At 42.0% G+C, this 21,400-nt stretch overlaps 1 protein-coding gene across 1 annotated transcript in view; it reads left to right on the plus strand.

Moving 5' to 3' along the window:
• Positions 1-21,400, plus strand: part of PLPP3 (phospholipid phosphatase 3) — a 104,450-nt gene that overhangs the window by 66,227 nt on the left and 16,823 nt on the right. The window contains exons 3-4 of the mRNA XM_007518024.2: positions 5,809-6,089; positions 6,775-6,832. Coding sequence (XP_007518086.1) covers positions 5,809-6,089; positions 6,775-6,832 — 339 coding nt within the window. The remainder of the gene's footprint in view (positions 1-5,808; positions 6,090-6,774; positions 6,833-21,400) is intronic.

A 21,400-nucleotide genomic window follows, 5' to 3' on the forward strand; every position in this document is an offset into this window, starting at 1 on the left:
CTTGGGCTGCTTGCTTCCCTTCTATGTTTCATTGCCCCGAAGAAGACATCCTAGATAAAATATCTAAGTCATCATCATCTGTGTACATGCTTTCTGTGCCTACCCTCGAAGGTCTAGAGAGGTCAGACTAGATAATTAGCTGCACTTTAAGCTCTTCATTTGTCCTCAGCCAAGGAGCTCTTGAAAAAGATATTTCTAAAAGTATTTGTGCTTTTTTTTTTTTTTTTTTTCCGTATCCTCTTCTTAATAGAAGCAGAAGAAATTGAACTTGAAGGGTGATTTTGCTAGGTGCCTGGCATTTGGATATCACTTAATCGAATCCCTTGGCTAGGTCAATACAATTAATGTTATTTTATAGCCAGGGAGACTTAACCCAGAGAGGTGAAGTCGCTTGTCTAAGCTGAGAGATGGTATTCAGACGGAGGCTCTGGATTCTCAAGTCAATGCTTCTTTCACTGTTTTACGTGTTCTTCTTTCCAAAAGACTCTTTCCTGATATTTCTCCAAATTTCCTCTCTGAAACGGTTTGATGCTTGTGAATGTATGTATAGTTGAGTTCCTTTTGACCAAGAGAGACAGCAAGAGGAGCTGTCTTAGAGTCCAACTGTAGCCATTCTCAGGCAAGGACTGATCCCTTTCTGTCCCCTCATAGCTAAATTGCAGTGCTTATCCACTTTATTAGTTTCCAGATTCTGTGCCAAGCGCTTTAAAAGGTAGGCAGGGGAGAATTTTCCTGTGCGCCTCTGGCAGCAAGCCAACACCCCCAGACTCTGTTGCTTGCTCTTTCAGAAAAGGATCAACATTGAAGGCTTTTTTTTTTTTTCTCAGCAGTGAAATTTACATATCACAACCCTGCTGACTGAAGCAGAAATGTTGGCTTCAGGGGCAAGAGTCCAGGGGAGGGGACAGAGTCTTTGTAGAGAGAGAGAAGGAGGGAAGAGCTTATTTTATTACCTCGGAATAAAAACATTGTGAGTAATGAATAAAGTCCGAAAGCAGTAAATCCAGGACTCCAGAGTTAGGTGTGTAAAGAGTCAGAGAACAACGTCAGCCTCAGCGTCTTCTGCAGAGAAGGCGGTATTGGGGCTGCCTTTCACAACCCGAATTTCATTAAATGGTCTTTTAAGGGTTAGGATTACAAGAAGCCAAGTCCCACTGGTTCATAATGATGATTTATGGCTGTGTTGTCGACTCCCCGACCCTTCTGTACAAGGGGATAGAAAAAAAATACATAATTTGTTGCTCATTAACTCCCGGATCTGTCAGGGTTGTTCCAGAAGCCATGTGGTCCTGGAGTCATGTGTTTGCTAAATGGCTTCAACCTGGCCGTGGCCTTGAAAATATACAATATTCTATTCTATAGTGGAGCTTGCCTTAATGACAATAGAACTGATAAAATTATCTCCATGTAGTTTGCTGCCTGTCTTTGAACTTGAGAGTCAGAACATCTGGGCTCTGATCTTAGCTCAACTAGCCTCAGATTCTTTAGATAAATCACTATTTCATTCAGAGAGAGAACACATACATCTTCACAGAGTAAATGAAACTGTAAAATACAGAAGAAATGCGAAAGATTACTGCTATAGTTAGCACTGTTATTAGGATTATTTTTTTTCTTCCTACCAGAGCACTGCTTAGCTCTGGCTTATGGTGGTGTGGGTGATTGAACCTGGGACTTCAGAGCCTCAGGCATGAGAGTCTCTTTGCCTAACCATTATGCTATCTACCTCTACTGTTATTAAGAATTTGAGGCACTATAATGTTTATAATTTTCTACTTTGTTATCCTCCCATGAGGAAGAGAGCATTTTATTTTTCTAAATATCTACACTGTTTATTTCATATGAGAAAGAGTTTCACAGTTAAGAGAAGCCAGAGGATTACTGTGGTACATGTGGCACTGGGGATTGAACCAGGAGCTCCAAGCATTCAAGTCCTACCTGTGCTCTGCCAGCTAAGCTGGTTCCAGGTCACAAGAAAGCCCTTTTTTTTTCTTTTTAAATTTTTTTCCTTTTTTAAATTTTTTATTTATAAAATGGAAACACTGACAAGACCATAGGATAAGAGGGGGACAGTTCCCACCACCAGAACTCCATATCTCATCACCTCCCCCTGATAGCTTTCCTATTCTTTATCCCTCTGGGAGTATGGACCCAGTGTCATTATGCGTGAAGCAGGCCTGCAAGTGTCTATCTTTCTCCCTCTCTGTCTTCTCCTCCTCTCTCCATTTTTCTCTGTCCTATCCAACAATGATAGCATCAATAATAATAACTACAACAACAAAAACAAAACAAGGGCAACAAAAGGGAAAATAAATAAATAAATATAAAAAATTAAAAAAAATAAATGTCATTGCAATTATGAAGTAATAAATCATCCTGATTTTGCCAATGGAAAAACTGGCCAATCTCAAATTCATTCAGGGAGTAGGGACTCATCCCCTACCCCCCCCCATGTTTAATGTTCATCCTTCTATATCTAAAGTAGCATGAACATAATTGATAAATAAAGAATAAGAAAAAGTGAGAAATGTGATAAAGCAAGATCATGGTAATACACATCTGGAACTTGTTAGCCTATAAGGTTACATAGGGTAAAAGTATAAACAGGTTCAAAGTGGAGTTAGACCATGAATGAGGGTAGGAATGAATGCTGGGTGGGGAGTCAAGACACCTGGGTCTAATCTTTAGATAGGAGTTAATTAGGACCTCGGTTTCTTCCATATATAATGACCCCTTTCAGTTCTTGACTTGCTGTGTTTCTCAGATTTTAATCTCTGTAACGTGTTACGGAAGGACTCTCCTCAGCATTATGTAGAGAGTATTTCCAATTTTGCAGTAAAGCAGCTGTGAGGACTGTTGTCCTGTTCCCTTTCATTCATTTGTTCACTCAACCAGTGGTATAATCTAAGTACCTCCTTGGAGTTCTGTTGTCACCCCTGCTCTCTAAACCAATGACTAAACCAGAGCACTGGCCTGGCCTGGCCTTTGACCATTTCTGTTATTATAGACTCACACTTAATATGATCTGGGAAAACAGACAGTAGTTCTTAGAAACACCAAGCATTTATAAATACAGTCACTGTATAAATGTTAGCTGTTTTCCTCTGTACCTGCTCATGCTCAGGCTTCCTTGGCATTGCCCTCTTACATGGCCATCCTGCCCCCAACTTGGGAGCCCTGGAAGAGTTGAATCAGACCCCTAATGCCTTGATGCCTTCCCTTGCTACAGATGAGTAACAGGAGACTTCGAAAAGGAGGGCCTGGGATATGTCAGTTTATTGCTTCCCTTGTGGTTGGAAACATGCTCTTTACTCCCTGAAAGGGCAAGTTTGGCTCATCATCCTGCCCTGTGAGGAAGTGTGAAAGGGACATTGTGGTGAGTGATGAGTTGAACTTCATTGTCCCTGGGCTGTGGTTGCAACCAGGAAGTGGCTGTTCTGTGTTGTTAAGACAAGGGCAGCAGGCTGTGTGGTCATGCATCACCAGAGCAGATTGGTCCTCTTCTGTGGAGGCATCCTTGGCATTTTCCTAACAGAGAATTGGCTGACTTCCCATTTCTCATATAAAGCCAGGCAGTTCTGGTTGAGGTTTTCCTCCTTGAGACTCTACAGTATGTAGCTCATAGTGGTTATAAGAATTTGATTCACTTGAGGACATAACACGAACAACAGTAATCCATAATTGATGACTTTTTGTTGTCGTTGGTATTTTTATAGTGACCAATTTCCATAAGCACGAAGGAGTGGTCACATTTAGAAGGGTAAACATCAGGCTGTACTTCCTCTGCTTCAGGCTCAAGAACACAGGCAGGAAGATTTGAAATTTATAAGTGCTGAAGGCCATTTTATTCCCAGAAGTTCCTTGGGCTGCTGGGGAGGTGACCCAGTGGGTATAGCACAGGACTCGAATGCTCTGAGTTCAGTTGTAGCACTGCATATGCCAAAATGTTGCTCTGGAATTAATCTGTCTGTCTCTCATAAAATTGAATGAATCTTAAAAAAAATAAAATAATTAAAACTTCCTTCAGTTTTAGCACAGTGTTCTCTTCTTCATCACTGTATATTTCTGAAAGGCAAAATGAAAAAAATAAAAGTTTCTAAGATCTAGATTGTTTCTCATCCATGTTAGAACATTTTAGTCAACAGCCCTGCCAAGGTGACTAAGCTCTTCTCACAGAGACAGAAATTGAAGCCTGAAGAGGTTACATGATACTGGGCAGATGTTGCCCTGGATTCAAACTCAGGACTTGGCTTTGGAGCATTCATTCTTCCTATAGAAACCCATTACGGCTTTTGTGCACAAGGCTAAGGCTTGACAACATGAGATAGTTGTGGTGCCTTGTCCTGAATCCCAAAATCCTGAGATGTGCCTTGATTCTCTGACATCCTTGTCATTCTTAACCGTGTCCTGATTCTGATTCTTTATCCATTATATATATATATATATACATATATATATATATGTATATATATACATTTATTTAGCTAAATTCCTACTAGTCTCTCTTTGTTAAAAATAGTAGCTTGTGTGGGGAGTCAGGCGGTAGTGCAGCGGGTTAAGCACACGTGGCGCAAAGCACAAGGACCTGTATAAGGATCCTGGTTAGAGCCCCCAGCTCCCCACCTGCAGGGGAGTCGCTTCACAGGTGGTGAAGCAGGTCTGCAGGTGTCTATCTCTCCCCCTTTCTGTCTTCCCCTCCTCTCTCCATTTCTCTCTGTCCTAACAATGACGACGACATCAATAACAACAATAATAACTACAACAACAATAAAAAAAAGGGCAACAAAAAGGGCAAATAAATATTAAAAAAAGAAAAAGAAAAAAAAGAAACACACACACACACAAATAGTAGCTTCTGTATAGTATGTTCTATTTGGCCATATAAAACTTGTATTTCAAAAGAAAAAGAAAAAAAAAAAAGAGAGAGAATGACCATATTAGCACTTTGCTTTCCCCCACCATGCATTTTTGTGTTTGTATGGTGTTTTTTTTTTTAATTTCCCATTTCTCTTTTTAAATTTTATTATTTATAAAATGAAACTACTGATAAGACCATAGGATAAGAGGGGTATAATTCCATATAATTCCCACCACCAGAACTCTGTATCCCCTCCCTTGATAGCTTTCCTATTCTTTATCCCTCTGGGAGTATGGACCCAGGGTCGTTGTGGGTCGTTGTGGGTCGTTGTAATTGCTTCCCCACTGAACATGGGCATTGACAGGTTGATCCATACTCCCAGCCTGTCTCTTTCTTTCCCTAGTGGGACAGAGCTCTGGGGAAGTGGGGCTCCAGGACACATCTGCCCGGGGAAATCTGGTTATCATCATTTTGTTTTTTACCAGAGTTCTGCACAGCTCTGGTTTATGGTGGTGTTGGGGATGGAGGTGAACCTGGGACTTTGGAGCCTCAGGCATGAGAGTCTCTTTTATCCACTATGCTATCTACTCCCACTCTGTTTGTATGCTTCTTTAAAAATATATGTATTTATTAATGAGAAAGATAGGAGGAGAGAGAGAAAAAACTAGACATTACTCTGGTATATGTGATTGAACTCGGGACCTCATGCTTGAGAGCTCAATGCTTTATCCACTGTGATACCTCCCAGATTATACTTCATATGCTTCTTTACTAGAAAATTGGGATTTTATTGATTATTACCTTCAATCATATATATATATATATATATATATATATATATATATATATATATATATATATTTCCATATGTTACTTAGTATCATTTAGAGCCTCAGTATTGATGCCAGGTCTCAATAACTGCTTAATTTCCCCTCTCGGTTTCCTTTCAGATCATAACAGGAGAGTTCTATCGGATCTATTACCTGAAGGAGAAATCCCGGTCAACAATTCAGAATCCTTATGTGGCAGCCCTCTATAAGCAAGTGGGCTGTTTCCTCTTTGGCTGTGCCATCAGCCAGTCCTTCACAGACATTGCCAAGGTTTCCATAGGACGCCTGCGTCCTCACTTCTTGAGCGTCTGCAATCCTGATTTCCGCCTGATCAACTGCTCTGAGGGCTACATTCACACTTACACATGCAGAGGTGAAGACAGCAAGGTCCAGGAAGCCAGGTGAGACACAGTCTTTCCTGTCTGTCACACACACGCATCTCTGCACATCCCTTGCCCACCCTCCCCTGTGATGAAGCCAATTCAGCTCAGTATTTACTAAATACCTAAATAGGTACTAGACTTAATGCTGGCCTGGGGGTGAAATGGTTGAAATGGGAGTATAAGGTATTGCCCCATTTTTTGTGGTATTCCCAACTAAATAATCAGGACTGCCATGTAAACAAACAATGATGGTATAGTATTAAGTTTGCTCTTTTTTTTTTTTAATGTGTCTGTTTTGGCCATCTTTCTTCTGCTTTAAGTCATTTTTTCCCCTTGTTTATTTATTTGATAGAGATAGAGAAAAAAATTGAGATGAAGAGAGGAAATAGAGAGGGAAGGCAAAGGAGAGACATACCTACAGCACTGCTTTCCTTTTCGCTGGCAGGTGGGGACTGGGGGTTTGAATCCAGGTCCTTGAGCATTGTAAGTAACATGTACACTTTACCAAGTGTGCCACTACCCAGCCCCAATTTGTTCATTCTTTGTTGATCCATTTATGCTCCTGGATGTTCCAGGCACTACAAAGGATGTAAACTGAATAAGACATGTCAGTGCTGCTCTTTATGTGACAGTAGAGGGAGGGAAGACACAGAGATGAACACCTGAACATCGGGAATGAGAATATCATGGCATTCTCTTGCAGGAAGTCCTTCTTCTCTGGCCACGCCTCCTTCTCCATGTACACGATGCTGTATCTGGTGGTAAGTACTTTCCTTTTGATTCTGGCAGTGTCGTGTTTGAGCCCAGCTTAAAATCCCTTCTGTACAGAGAGAGCGCTCTGAGAGTGATTAGGGACAGACTTCACAGTGAAATCTTTGAGAAAGACATCGACTGAAAAAATGGTTCTGTTCTACACACTACCACTGCCTTTGCAAAAGTTGTTTGATTCTCCAGACTTTTTCCATTTTTCAGAAAATAATAATAATAATAATTAATAATAATGTTTGTTATATGACTACTTGATTTAAAGATGGCACCCATTTTGAAAGTATAAAGTGATAAAGATACATATATAACTTTTAAAAAATGAAGGTTTTTTTTTTTTTTTTTTTTGGAGAATCTACTAACTCACTTGAAGTACAAGTAATAATGTCTTTACTTGGTGAAGAACTTTCTAAGTAAAGTGCAAAGAATTCAAGTGACCTATGGTCCGGCAGGAGACGCATTGGGTAAAGCAATGGTCTCTGAAGCAGGAGGTTGCAAGTTCAATCCCCGGCAGCACATGTACCAGCGTGATGTCTTGTTCTCTTTCTCTCTCTCCTCCTATCTTTCTCATTAATAAATAAAATATTTTTAAAAAAAGAATTCACGTGAACTGACAAGAATCTACCTGAAATGCCAGAACTATTACTTAAATTCCTTTTTAAAATTTTTTAAAATTATCTTTATTTACTTATTGGATAGAGATAACTAGGAACTGAGAGGCAGGGGGAAACAGAGAGACACCTGTAGCCCTGCTTCGCCACTTATGAAGCTTTCCTCCTGCAGGTGGAGACCGGGGTCTTGAACCTGGGTCCTTATGCATTGTAACATGCTCGCTAACCCAGGTGCACTACCACCTGGCCCCCTTCAACCATCTGAAAAATTCCTCTCATGTTCACCTTGCCAGTTTTTCTTCTTGCTCTGTTGATGAAAAGGCTTGAAAAGTCACCGTTGGCTGACAAAATAGCTCACTTAGTGTGTTGTTTTACCATGTGTGTAACTCAGGTTTAAGCACACATACACACTCCCACTCCACCACCACCCTGAAGGAAACGTCAGTGTGTGGTGTCTTCCTTCCTCCCTCCCTCCATCCCTCTTCTCCTGTGACCACTCTCTGTCTCTATCTAAAAGGGAAAAAAAAAGAAAGAGAAAGAAAGAAAGAAAGAAAAAGAAAGAAAGAAAGTCATCCTTATCTGGTTGTAGAGAATGATTCTGAATCTTACAATTTCTTCTGGTCATCGTGGACAGATGATCTCCTAATAACTAGGTGAAATGCTCAGTCCTTACCTCCATTTCTTGGATTCAGTGACTGAGCTCCAGAGAGGCTAAGTGGACTATTAGAAGGTCTTTTGATAGTGGAACCCTGATCTGAGTCCTCCTGTTGCCTTCTGATGGCCATGTCCCCTCTGACTTCCGGGAGACAGTGGGGCAATGCAGATACAGTGCCTGTGTCCCTGAATCTGTCACACAGACAACAGCAGACATGTTTCTCTATCAGTTAAATATGATCCCTCTGCTTTTTCCTCCCCTGTGTGCCAAGGTGCTGAGAGGTCAGCCGTGGCTCAGAGTAGCTTATGCCGTGTGGAAAATGAATGTTTTGATTTTGACTTATTTTAAAAAGTGTAATTAGGAACTGGAAAAAAATAGCAAAGAGGTTTTGGCTTTTTTTTTTTTCCCCTCTCCCCTCCTCATACCTTTCCAAGCTTGGAGGCCTCTGGGTTTCCTGTTACCCAGGATGCAGAATTAAAAGGTGGGCCCAAACTAAAAAAGAATTGAGCACGGATTTTATTTATTCATGAATAGCACTTCCTTTATTTATTTTATTTATTTATTTATTTGGTAGTTTGTGTTTTTGCTTTATTCCTAGAAAAGGTAATTTAGCACAGATATGTAGTTTCCTGTTTCATTTTTACATTTCACCCAGGACTGGAAGTAATTTTACAACTGTAATTTCAGAGTATTTTGTAAAGGTGCTTAGGGAAACAGGCTCACTTACTATTTTTTTCCACATTCCTTCATTTTCTTTCAAGAGAAAAGTACCGGACAATTTTAAAACCAGTGCTTTGTATTATGTGTTCGTCAGCTGCCCCAACTTGAAGGTACTGACTGACATGTTTTCAGGTTCCTTCTGTGTGTCAGATTTCTGCTAGATCATTTGACGCTCTCAGTAACCTTTGCTCTTAGCACTATGTACACTTAACTGCATGTACCACCACCCAGATCCTCCCCATCTCTGTCTCCCCCCACCCCAATTTCTCTCTGTCCTGATATCCTAATTTTTTCATCCTAATTTCAGTTTCACCTGAAGGTGACCTATCTTTCTTCAGAGCCATTTTAATGAGTGAGATGACCCCTTTCTCCCACCCCATCACCTTATAAGCTGTGGTTAGATTAGGTTGTCAGAAAAGTCTTGACATATATATATATATTGCCTTCAGGGTTATTGCTGGGTCTCAATACCTGCACTATGAATCCACTGCTCCTGGTGGCTATTTTTTTTTCCTTCTGTAGCCCTTGTTGATATTTGCTGTTGCTATTACTGTTGTTAATATTGATGCTGTTGTTGTTGGATAGGATAGAGAAATCAAGAGAGGAGGGGAAGGCAGAGAGGGGAAGAGAAAGATAGACATCTGCAGACCTGCTTCACTGCCTGTGAAGTGACTCCCCCTGTAGGTGGGGAGCCAAGGGCTCCAGTCAGGATCCTTACCCCAGTCCTTGCGCTTCGTGCCATGTGCGCTTAACCCATTGTACTGTATTTTTTTTTAAGTTTTTCTGTGCAAAAACGCGTCACTTTTTTGTAATTTATTTATTTTCCTTTTTGTTGCCCTTGTTGTTTTTTGTTGTTGTTATTGATGATGTCATTGTTGGATAGGATAGAGAGAAATGGAGAGAGGAGGGGAAGACAGAGAGGGGGAGAGAAAGATAGACACTGCAGGCCTGCTTCACCACTTGGAAGGGACTCCCCTGCAGGTGGGGAGCTGGGGGCTCAAACCAGGATCCTTAGTCAGTCCTTGAGCTTAGTGCCACCTGCGCTTAACCCACTGTGCTACTGCCCAAATCCCTCATCACAACCTTTTTGACAACCCAGTTGCAAGAGATCACCGCAGGAGTATGGATGAGAAATAGATTATGATTAACTATTTTTCTGGGGGAGGGAAAAATTATGGTGCTTCTACATTTCTGGAAGAAAGGAGGGAAAAAAGAAGGGAAGAGCTACTTTAACCCTTTATTTCCAAAACCTATCATTACACACACTTCACACATTCTTAGGAACCCTTTTAAACACACATGACTTGATGATGTCCAAACGTGACATCCAGACACATGGCTGTCTCCCCCCCCCCCCACTACTGTGCACTAAAGTGACCTCTGAAGCTAAGAACCAAGAGTAAGGAGGGCAGTGCTCTTTGCCAGGGCTCGTTTTTTACCTGCTGTTACACAGAACTCTCAGCCCTTGGCCATCCATTTTGCAAATCTTTCTGAAAGAAGTTTGCTGAACACAATTGCTGCCTGTCAGTCTTTATGGGAATCTGATAGAGAAACACTAAGACCCTCCCCCACTGTTTTTATGGGTTGCTTAAGGAAGTGCCAGAGTTGGACAAAAGAGATTCCAGCCTCTCCCAGTGCACTGTCTTTTGTTAGCATAGCCCATGTCTCTGGGGCAATGAGGAAAATCATAGCTATGGCAACTCTTGACAGTTTTTGCCTTTTGAGTCAGACATGAGGCTGACTGCTCGCTTTGGAATCATGCATATGTTACTCAGATTTAGAACCTCGGTGTAGTTATCTATAAAGTGGGGGACAGTTGCTGTGCTGCTTCTCTCCCCCTTCCCTCATCTGTCAAAAGACTAAAACTAGACAGTGTCTATTGACCTCTATTATTTTTGGGTTCTGTTTGGAAAAAAAGAATTGACTACCCTGAGTGCCAGTAGAGAAGATGAGAAGCTGTAAGGGGCAAGCATATGCCCACATTTCCTTGGAGTTCAAAGACAGTGGCCACCTGGAGCTTCATCCACCCCTATTCCAGGCCTTTTCAGCATCTGTCACCTAGACCCTCCTATGACTTAGAAGGGTAGTTCATATTTAAGTTAGAGCTTTTGATTTGTGATATGAGTCGCTTGGAAAAACCATGCCCCATACACCAAATTATCTCTAGGCATGGAAGATTAAGAATGAGGTGAAAGTTTATTAGAAGTTATTGCAAATTCTTAAAATAAAAGTCTTACAGCATATTCTAGCCTGAATAACTCCTGTTCCCACTGAACCCTGGTCTTAACCTCAGAGGATACATCTGGGTTGGCCCTCCACCGCCGTGGTCAAGGACTAAGGAAGACTTAACTCTGGATAAAATGCCAACATTAGACAGGTCCCCATTTATGCAGCATATCTGGTGTTTCCTATGTGGTACCAGACACTCTGCTCCCTTCTGATGAATCGGGACCCTGAATGCAACTCAGTATTCAGCACATATTTAGTGAGTGACTGTTATGCATCAAACACCACACTAGGGTGGGAATATGAAATCAGCGAAACTTGCTGACAGCCACTCAGTCTAGAGGAGCAAAGCGGTAAGGACAACAGTAGTCTTACATTGTACAGGGGGAGACAAGGAATGCCTGTTATTATAGAAGCACAGAAGTGTAGCATCCAGGCCAACTTGATGTGAAGATTGGAAAAACTGCTTTTCAAAGATGAAAAAGAAGGTGATCATTTGGGCAGGTGATCATTTACAGGTGTTCTCTGCAGCACAACGCACATCACTGATAGGACATGGAATGGAGCAGTGAGAAGACTTTTGTGAAGTCCCATCTCCTTTTGCAGCTCAGACTAGGCAACAACAGCTTGGTGTCAAAGTCTTTCCCTTGTTGCTGTGCTCTTCTCCCAGGAATCCTCCTTGCTCCCTCCTTTTTAAACAGTGTGTGTGTGTGTGTGTGTGTGTGTGTGTGTGTGTGTGTGTGTGTGTGTGTGTGTGTGTGTGTGTGTGAATTAAAATATTATACGAGAAGGAGGATAGTTCCACAGCAGTCCCACCACCACCAAAGTTCTGTGTCTCTCCCCCCTCTGCCCCTACTGTGATAACCACCATAGTTCTCCCAAGGTGAAATCACTTTGCTAGAGAAGCCTACCCTTCTTAAAGTGACTGCTCCTCTCTTCTGGGATGTCCTGACCTCTTTTGTACGCTTATTTCCTTCCAAATTTCTTATCACCTGACATCTTATACATTCCCTTCCCTTTTATTCTTTGCCACATAAAACGTCAGCTTCACAAGAGAGACTTTGTCTTTTGATTCACTACTGTATTTCACTTTCCCAGATAATATCTGAAGTAGTTTATGATGAATATTTTTTAATTATATTTATTTATTGGATAGAGACAGTCAGAAATTGAGAAGGAAGGGAGGGATAGAGAGAGTGAGAGACAGAGAGACACCTGCAGCACTGCTTCACCATTTGTGAAGCTTTCCCCGTGCAAGTGGGGACTGGGGGCTCGAACCTGGGTCCTTGCATATTGTAACATGTGTGCTCAACCAGGTGTGCCACCACCTGGCCCCTGTGATGAATATTTAAAGAGTGAATGAATAAGTGAATCTCATGTCTTAATTTTTTTTTTTTTTTTTTTTTTGCCTCCAGGCTTATCACTGGGGCTTGGTGCCAGCACTACACATCTGCTGCTCTTGGCAGCCATTTTTTCCATTTTTATTGGATAGGACAGAGAGAAATTAAGAGGGGGGGAGAGAGACACCTGTAGACCTGCCTCACCATTTATGAAGTGAATCCCCTGCTGGTGGGGAGCCGGGTTTCAAACTGGGATCCTTTTGCAGGGGTCCTTGTGCTTCATACTATGTGAGGTTAACCCGGTGCACTACCCCGCCCTCTTTTTAATTTTTATTTATTAATGAGAAAGATAGGAGGAGAGAGAGAGAAAACCAGTTATCACTCTGGTACATGTGTTGCTGGGGACTGAACTCAAGACTTCATGCCTGAGAGTCTAGGGCTTTGTTCAATGTACTACCTCCCAGACCACTGAAAGTCTTTTGCATAACCATTATGCTGTTTCCCCAGCCCTTGACTCCCATGTCTTTTGTCACTCCCAGACCACCACACTTCTTCATATTTCCAGCCAAAACTGTGTTTGTCCCTCTCACTGATAAGAGAGAGAGAGAGAGAGACAGAGAGAGAGAGAAGTACTTGAGTGGTATAGGAAGGTCTTTGCTGCCTCTTCACTGTTTGTTTACCTGTGGAATCTTTACGCTGGTGATTGTGAGAACAGTCTATGTGTAAGTGGATATGTTGGGTAGCCGGAAGTGGCTGTAGTCTGATAGTTATGTTCTCTGGCCTATGGTTCTTAGTCACTTAGGTTTTGTTCAACATGGCTTAGATTGCTGAAGTAGTCTGGTCTGGAATACTCCTGAGACATTCCCACAGATTTTGAGAGTGTTTGGTAAGGCTCTCTCTCTTTTAATATTTGTTTATTTATTTATTTATTTATTCCCTTTTGTTGCACTTGTTTTATTGTTGTAGCTATTGATGTCGTCATTGTTGGATAGGACAGAGAGAAATGGAGAGAAGACCGGAAGACAGAGGGGGAGAGAAAGACAGACACCTGCAGACCTGCTTCACCACCTGTGAAGTGACTCCCCTGCAGGTGGGGAGTTGGGGGCTCAAACTGGGATCCTTACACCGGTCCTTGCACTTGGTGCCACCTGCGCTTAACCCACTGCGCTACCACCGGACTCCCTAGTAAGGCTCTTAGCAGGCAAAAGATGGTTTTTGCCAAGGGGGAGTAAGTCACTGCACACAATGTTTTTCTACTTCTTTCTCCCTGTGTCATCCATCCCTCCATCTCTGAGTGCCTGCTCTGTGCCCGATCTTGTGTAACACTGAAAGAGCTCCTGGTTTTGTGTAGAAAGCCTGGAAAGTAAATATTGTTGACCTTTGAACTACAGGAAGACTGGGCATGCCAACCCACTGCAACAGTTGAAAAATGAGCATAACTTTTGACTCCCCCACTCATATACATATATCAATAAAAAAATCATTATTAAATCCTCAGGAGTGGCTGGGGAGGTGGTTTGATAGGTAGAGTGTGTCTATATGCCTGAGGCCCATGTGTGATTTATTCAACCTCCGGTAGTACTTAGGATTGAGTGGTATTTTGGTTTCTCTATTGCTCTCGGATTCCCTCTCATTACAGAAATAAAGAAACAGATTTTAAAAAATTATACAAAGGACAAAATATATGTACAGTCATGGATTGATACCCTCAGTTGATGTCCGTCCAATTTGTTTACGTGGAGATCTACCTGGAAGTGACCCCACACAGTTCAAATCTGTGCTGTTCAAAACTCAACTGTCCTCACAAATGGTTTGCTTAGTCCTCTGATTAGGAGTGGTCTGAGTACAGAGGAAAAGGTTTCTTTTTCTTTCTTTTTTTAAAATTTTTTAATATTTATTTATTTTCCCACTTGTTGCCTTTGTTTTTTATTGTTGTTGTAGTTATTATTGTTGTTATTGATGCCCTCATTGTTAGATAGGACAGAGAGAAATGGAGAGAGATGGGGAAGACAGAGATGGGGAGAGAAAGATAGACACCTGCAGACCTGCTTCACCTCTTATGAAGCAACTCCCCTACAGGTGGGGAGCTGGGGGTTCGAACCAGGATCATTAACACTGGTCCTTGCACTTTGCACCATGTGCGCTTAAACTGCTGCAGTATTGCCCGACTCCCAGAGGAAAGGGTTTCTAACCCTGTTGCAGAGTATGTCAAGTCAGTTCCCAGAGTCTTCTCAGCCTAAGAACAGGTCAGATTCCCTTACTCTAACTCTCACAGAGCCTTTTGAGACAAAAGTGTTAGAAAGTGTGACAAGTGAGTCAGAGGAGCCTGAAGTTCCCAATGGCCATGCAGGTTGAACTTTAGTCCGTGCAGGCTACCTGTGGTCTCCTTGCATTGCTGTTTTCTCAAAAAACACAAATCCAGTACCAAAGGCCAGTGTTGCATGCAAAGCATTGACTCCTAGGAGAAAGCCATGCAGCTCTTTGGTTAGAAAGAGGGAAATCTTAATTACTCTCGATGACTTCAGGTAAGTGACATGGTCTGGTTTCTTTAAGCCTTGGTCTTTCCATCTGTAAAATGGAGACATTAGTGTCCTCTAACAGAATAAGCGTGACAGTTTCAGGAGATGTCTTTTCTTTTACTAAGCACAGTGTCTAGAACAGTGCTCAGCAAAAATAGTAGTTACCTTTTTTCCCTCTCTCCCTCATAGTGGCAGAAAACAAGATCTGATTCTTTAAAAGGGAAGAAAAAGATCAACTAGAATCTCCTCTCTCTTTTTTCCTCAGAGTACTTGAATTGCTTCCCAGAGAGAAATAGTTCTGCAAAATAGTAGTTACCTTTTTTCCCTCTCTCCCTCATAGTAGCAGATCACAAGATCTGATTCTATAAAAGGGAAGAAAAAGATCAACTAGAATCTTCTTTTTTTCCCTCAGAGTACTTGAATTGCTTCCCAGAGAGAAGTAGTTCTGCACCATGTAGATAGGTCATCAGTGTGTAAATAGGAGCCACAGAGGGGATTAGAGGACGTTCCTCTGTGTGTGTGTGTGTGTGTGTGTGTGTGTCTAGACTCTGGACAGACTTTTAGGAAGAGAGCAGGCAGGGATACAGGGGTAGACAAAAGCCTCCTTTTCACTCTTAGCTGAGGGGTCCCCAGAGCAATGGAAATGAACTGAGAAGACAGTGCAGACCTGTTTGGCCAGTATGCAAATCATGTAATGAGACACAAATGACTTAGCAAGAACCAAGTGTGACTCACCCACACATCTAAATCTGCTGGTTCAGACCAGAGGATTCAGCTTGAATTCAGCCAGCACTTTCTAAGGAGGTTTTGTTGGAATTCCACAGGACCCCAATTTTAAAGCTAAGACCAGGGAGGAATTTTATGGAGTTCTCTGTGTTAGGGACTTTCACAGAAATCATTTTGGGTAGTTGTGTGTGGGACGTGCAGATATGTACCTTTCTATCCCAGTGCTGGTTCTCCCATCCTAGAGACTTTCAAAGATGAGGAGGATTCTCTCTCTCTCTCTCTTTTTCTCTCTCCAGGATCATTGTGAAAGATCAGGGGATTGAACTTTCTGGTTTGGTCTAGCTCTGTGCTCACCTCTTCCCTGACTATCTATGTTTAGGTGTCTAGGACTTTGCTAAATCCCATTAGGAATTCTGGGAAAGTCTCCTTGCTGTTTGGCCCAGGACAGGGACAATGGCATCCTTGTATTTAAGACATATGACTTCCTCTCCTGAATAAGGAGTATCGTCCAGCTTTGGAAATGCTGGATGGGGTGTCTTAGCTTACATTATGTTTCCAGAATCGGGTATCTAAGGGAGCTGTTGATCCAGACTGTCCTTCCCAGTCCTGGTGAAGCCCAGGCCTTCTGCCTGGAGTAGCTCCTGCTAAGTGCAGTGTGAAATGGTAACATTCAGTTCCATTCAACAGTCAGTTGGGGTGGGATGCAGCTATCAGATATTTTGATCAACCTCAAAGCCTATTGCCACCAGCTTATTTCCCAGATCAGATGCAACTGGGTAGAAAGTCATTGTACAATAACTTTGGTTGGTAAATTACTTGTTTTGGTGCTACCAACCATAGTCATGGAGTCAACCGCATTCACCAAGGCGAAAGGAGACTGCAAGCTTCTGGGTCTGCTTTAAGTGCTGTGCCCTGCCCTGTGTTGTTAGTACATTTGATCTGGGTCGCTGGGGGTGGGGGAGAGGGGAGACTGTTCTCCCTGTTTCACACTTGAGGAAACTGAGGAGCAGAAGAAGTTAAATGGTTGAGTGAGAAAATGGAATTTATTCTCCTACTGCAGTGCTTTCCCCATGGGATCAGTCCTGAGCTTTTGTGACATTTCCTATTAGATATGCTTGTTATCAATGGATTACTTGGTGCTGCTGGTGGGGTGGGGGTGTACATTTCCACTTGCTGACTTTATTTCCATGTCTGACTGCTTCCCAAAGGGCTTCTGTTCTCATGTCCCTACTCTTTCCTCATTCATAAGGACTCCCTTCCTGAAACTATTCTGATGACTGGTTTATTCCTTTCTCCCCAAGTTCCTCTCATGTATTTTTTTTTTCTTTCTTTCTTATTGAGCTCCAACCTTTAAGTATTTGAGTCACTGTAAGGGGAGATGTATGCCTTGTCCGGTAAGGAAATCCACCCTTCCTCTGCCTGCCCAGATTTCTAAGGCTCCATGACTTAGAATCTACATGACAGAGAGCAGGGAGGAAGAGTTACAGCTTTTCAACAAGCATGTTCAGAGAACCTGCAGGGTTTTTTATTCTTTTTTTTTTTTTTTTTTTTTTTTGGCCTCCAGGGTTATCGTTGAGGCTCAGTGCCTGCACTATGAATCCACTGCTGCTGGTGGCCACTTTTTCCATTTTATTAGATAGGACAGAGAGAAATTGAGAAAGAGGAAGGAGAGAAAGATAAATACTTGCAGACCTGCTTCACCACTTGTGAAGGGACTCCACTGCAAATGGGGAGCCAGGGTCTCGAGCTGGGATCTTTGCACAGGTCCTTGTGCTTCGTACTCTGTGTGCTTAACCTGGTGTGCCTCTACCTGGCCCCAAACCTGCAGATAATTCATTTGAGGGAAATGAGAAAATCTCACTGCTGTCACAACCAAATGAAGCAAAATGGTTAGGGAATCAGTTCGCCCCCTTGTTGAGCAGCATATGACAACCTTAATGTTGACTTAGGTGGTCACCAGTCTCTACTATCCTGCGAGATAGTGATCGTTATGCTTATTTATTTATTTTTAAATAAAGACTTATCTTTTTTTAAAAATATTTTATTTAATTTATTTATTCCCTTTTGTTGCCCTTGTTGCTTTATTGTTGTAGTTATTATTGTTGTTGTTGTCGTTATTGGATAGGACAGAGAGAAACGGAGAGAGGAGGGGAAGACAGAGAGGAGGAGAGAAAGACAGACACCTGCAGACCTGCTTCACCGCCTGTGAAGCAACTCCCCTGCAGGTGGAGAGCCGGGGTTCGAACCGGGATCCTTATGCCGGTCCTTGTGCTTTGCGCCACCTGCGCTTAACCCGCTGTGTTACAGCCTGACTCCCAGACTTATCTTTTTTTATTATAGAGAAAGTGATATTGAGAATGTCACACTGGCGTATGTGATGTTGAAGATTAAACCTAGGACCTCGAGTCCAACAGTCTGGCAACCATGCTATCTCCTGAGCCATGGTTAACACTTATTTTAGATCTGAGAAAACTGGTTCAGTTCGGTTTGCCTGGCAAAAATCTGTACTCTTTCAGTTACCCACCTCACTCAACCCTACCCCTGTCTATTGCTAAGACTGGTTGGAGGAAGGCCAGACCTTGGAGGGCACAATGCACATGAACTCCTTGTTTCTGGAACGTGACATTGTCCTAAGAATCGCTGTTGAGTTGGAACCACACCACAGACCCAACCCACTCATAGCTTTTTGATTCATGATTGTAGGATCTGCTGTTGCATCATTTCAACAGAAGTGAGGGAAGAGCCTTTGAGGTATTTGTGTATTTATTTTTATTTGTATGAATTATTTACTTAAGGGCCAGTAGGATAGCTCACTTGCTCTGCCATAGATATGACCTAGGCCTGAGCCTGGCCCCTGTTGCACTGAAGGAAGCTTCATTGTTGTGTTGTCTTGTTGTTCAGATTTCTTCATTTACTAATGAGAAAGAGAAAGAATCAGAGCATCACTCTGGTGCATACTATTCTGAGGATCAAACTTGGGTCTTCATTCTTGAGGGTTTGACACTTTATCCATTGTGCCACCTCTCAGGCCATGCTTTGGTATCTTTCTCCGTCTCTTTTTCCAAAAAAAAAAAAAAAAAAAAAAAGTTGATTTGGAACAATGAAGTCCCAGTGATGGCGTGTGTGTGTGTGTGTGTGTGTGATTTAGATTTAGTTTTATAAGAGAGATCAGAGAGCATCACTCAGATCTGGCATATCCAACACCTGAAATCAAACCTGGGACTTACGGGGAACCAGACATGGAGTTTTTTACTCTAATGCTAAACTATCTCCTTGGGCAATGCTGATATTTTTAAGGGGTGGGTACTGATTGCCTTACTTAAAATTACCTATTTTTGGATGGTAACACACTTGGTTGAGCACACATGTTATAATATGCAAGGACCTAGGTTCAAGTCCCCACATGCAGAAGGAAAACTTCAGGAATGGTGAAGTAGAGTTGCAGGTGTCTCACTATCTCTCTCTATATATGTATATCCCCCTTTTTCTTGAATTCTGGCTGTCTCTATAAAATAAATAAAGATAAGAAAAGAAAACATTATTGCCTGTTTTTTCACAGTAATATTTCCCAGTTGTGATTCAGTAGAAGACATTTTGTAAAAACAAACAAGTAAATAAATAAAACAAAAACAAGCAAACAAAAAAACCCCAAGGATTATTAAATAATCATGAAAGTGAGGATTTTTGAATAGAACATATGTCATTAGCCCACTAAATAAAGGCAGGTTCTTCTTGTATTTGACATCCAAACCCTCCATGCCCATTTACCTCTGTAATCCTTGTTTTTCATCACCTACCCACAGTCCTCTTCAACTATACTGAATTATGTTAAGTTTTCTGCAGCTTTGGTGATTTCTAAATCATAGCTCTGCTGAAGTTGTAGCCCCTCCCCCCCCACTATCACCTGAATACCTGTTCAACCTCTGAGCCTTCGCCTCAGTGGCTGACCTTGTTGCTGTGCCTCTTTCATAGTTGCTATAAACCCCTCACCCCGAAGTGTATGCTCCACAGGACAGGAATTACAACATCTCACTTTTCTTTTTAAGTAGTATTCTTTCCTTCTTTCTTTCTTTCTTTCTTTCTTTCTTTCTTTCTTTCTTTCTTTCTTTCTTTCTTTCTTTCCTACCTCCAGAGTTATCGCTGGGGCTCAGTGCCTGCACTACAAATCCACTGCTCCCGGGGGCGGGCCATTTTCCCCATTTTTGTTGCCCTTGTTGTTGTTGTTGGATAGGACAGAGAGAAATCGAGAGGAGGGGAAAGACAGAAAGGGGGAGAGAAGGATAGACACCTGAAGACTTGTTTCACAGCCTATGAAGCAACCCCCTGCTGGTGGGGAGCTGGAGCTCGAACCGGGGTTCTTGGCAGCAGTCCTTTTGCTTCACTCCATGTGCACTTACCCCTGCGCTACCGCCCGTTTTCATTTATTAATGAAGGGTGGTATAGAGAGAGCCCGAGTATCACTGTGGCATATTCAGTGTCATGGACTGAACCCAGACCTTGAGCCTAAGAGTCCAACACCACACCATCTCCCAGACCACAACTTCTTGTTTTTTGAGCCCTGTGGCTTCTCATAATGTGGACTTACTTGTATTTGTTAGTTTAGTTAAATTGTTCTTTTGGCCCCTTCATAAAAATCCTATAAAAGTCTTTGTAAGTTAAATTATTGTTTTTTGTTTGTTTGTTTTTGACTGAGGACTACTCAGCTCTGGTTTATGGTGGTGTGGGAGATTGAACCTGGGACCTGGGAGCCTCAGGCATGAGAGTCGTTTCGCATAACTATTTTGCTATCTCTCCCACCCTAGTTAGTTATTGTTTATTTAATCATCTTTGCTATTAGGATTTGTATCTCCTTTAGCTTTTAAGCTTTTTTAATATATGAAAAGCTGTGGATTTTTTTTAAACATGTATAGCCAACATCAATGGGTTATCTTTATTGTTTTTTTTTCATTTGTTATTCTTTGATTTCCCAATAATGTATTTCATACAATTTCATAATCACCATCAAGTTGGCTGCTGCTTCCGTCGTTGGTATTTTTTGAAATAGTTTTTCCAAGCTGTTGAGAATTCAGCACTAAATCCTATTCCTACTTGGGCAAGAGTGACTGTGGAATTGTTCACTCTCCTCTCTCCTCAAGATCAGCTGCTTTCCTGCTTCTTCCTGAACCGAAAGGAAGGTGTCCATTTGTCTCAGGAAGGGCAGAGTTACCCCCTTTACCACTGTCACAGAACTATCTTTAGGCCCTCAGCATCTCCCCTCCTCTCACTTCCTCTTTCTTCTGGCCTCTCCAAGTGCTCTCCTTTGATTTGTAGTAGGAAGTTCCCCTTGTCCTGTTGCCTCTTCCTCCTCATTCCCCAAGTTCCCACAGGAACCTGGGAAATAGGTTGTGCCCAGGAGTTAGAACGGAAACTGTAGCAAGATAACTCCAAGGGACAATGCCCAGTTGACGTCATTTCAACTTCTTTGCTTAAACCAGGGGTGGTTTTTGTTCTTATTATCCCTTTTTTTTTTTTTCCAGGTTACTCTCCTACCACACCCAGTCCAGTGTCTGTCAACCTCTGTTTGAAACTTCTTGGGCATTGTCTAGTTGGTTTATGTGTTTCCTTATATTCTCATTCAAAAATCTGTAGACCCAAATTGTGACTGAGAAACTTTTCCTTGGGCAAGTTTCTTGTCCTAAGAGCTTTTGAAGCAGAAGCTCTCACTGTGAGATAACTCTGTGATAATTTCCCCCATTAGCATACATTTTATTTCCATAGAAGACGGAAA

This window comes from Erinaceus europaeus, chromosome 13 (assembly GCF_950295315.1).
Source record: "Erinaceus europaeus chromosome 13, mEriEur2.1, whole genome shotgun sequence".
NCBI classification, from domain to species: Eukaryota; Metazoa; Chordata; class Mammalia; order Eulipotyphla; family Erinaceidae; genus Erinaceus; species Erinaceus europaeus.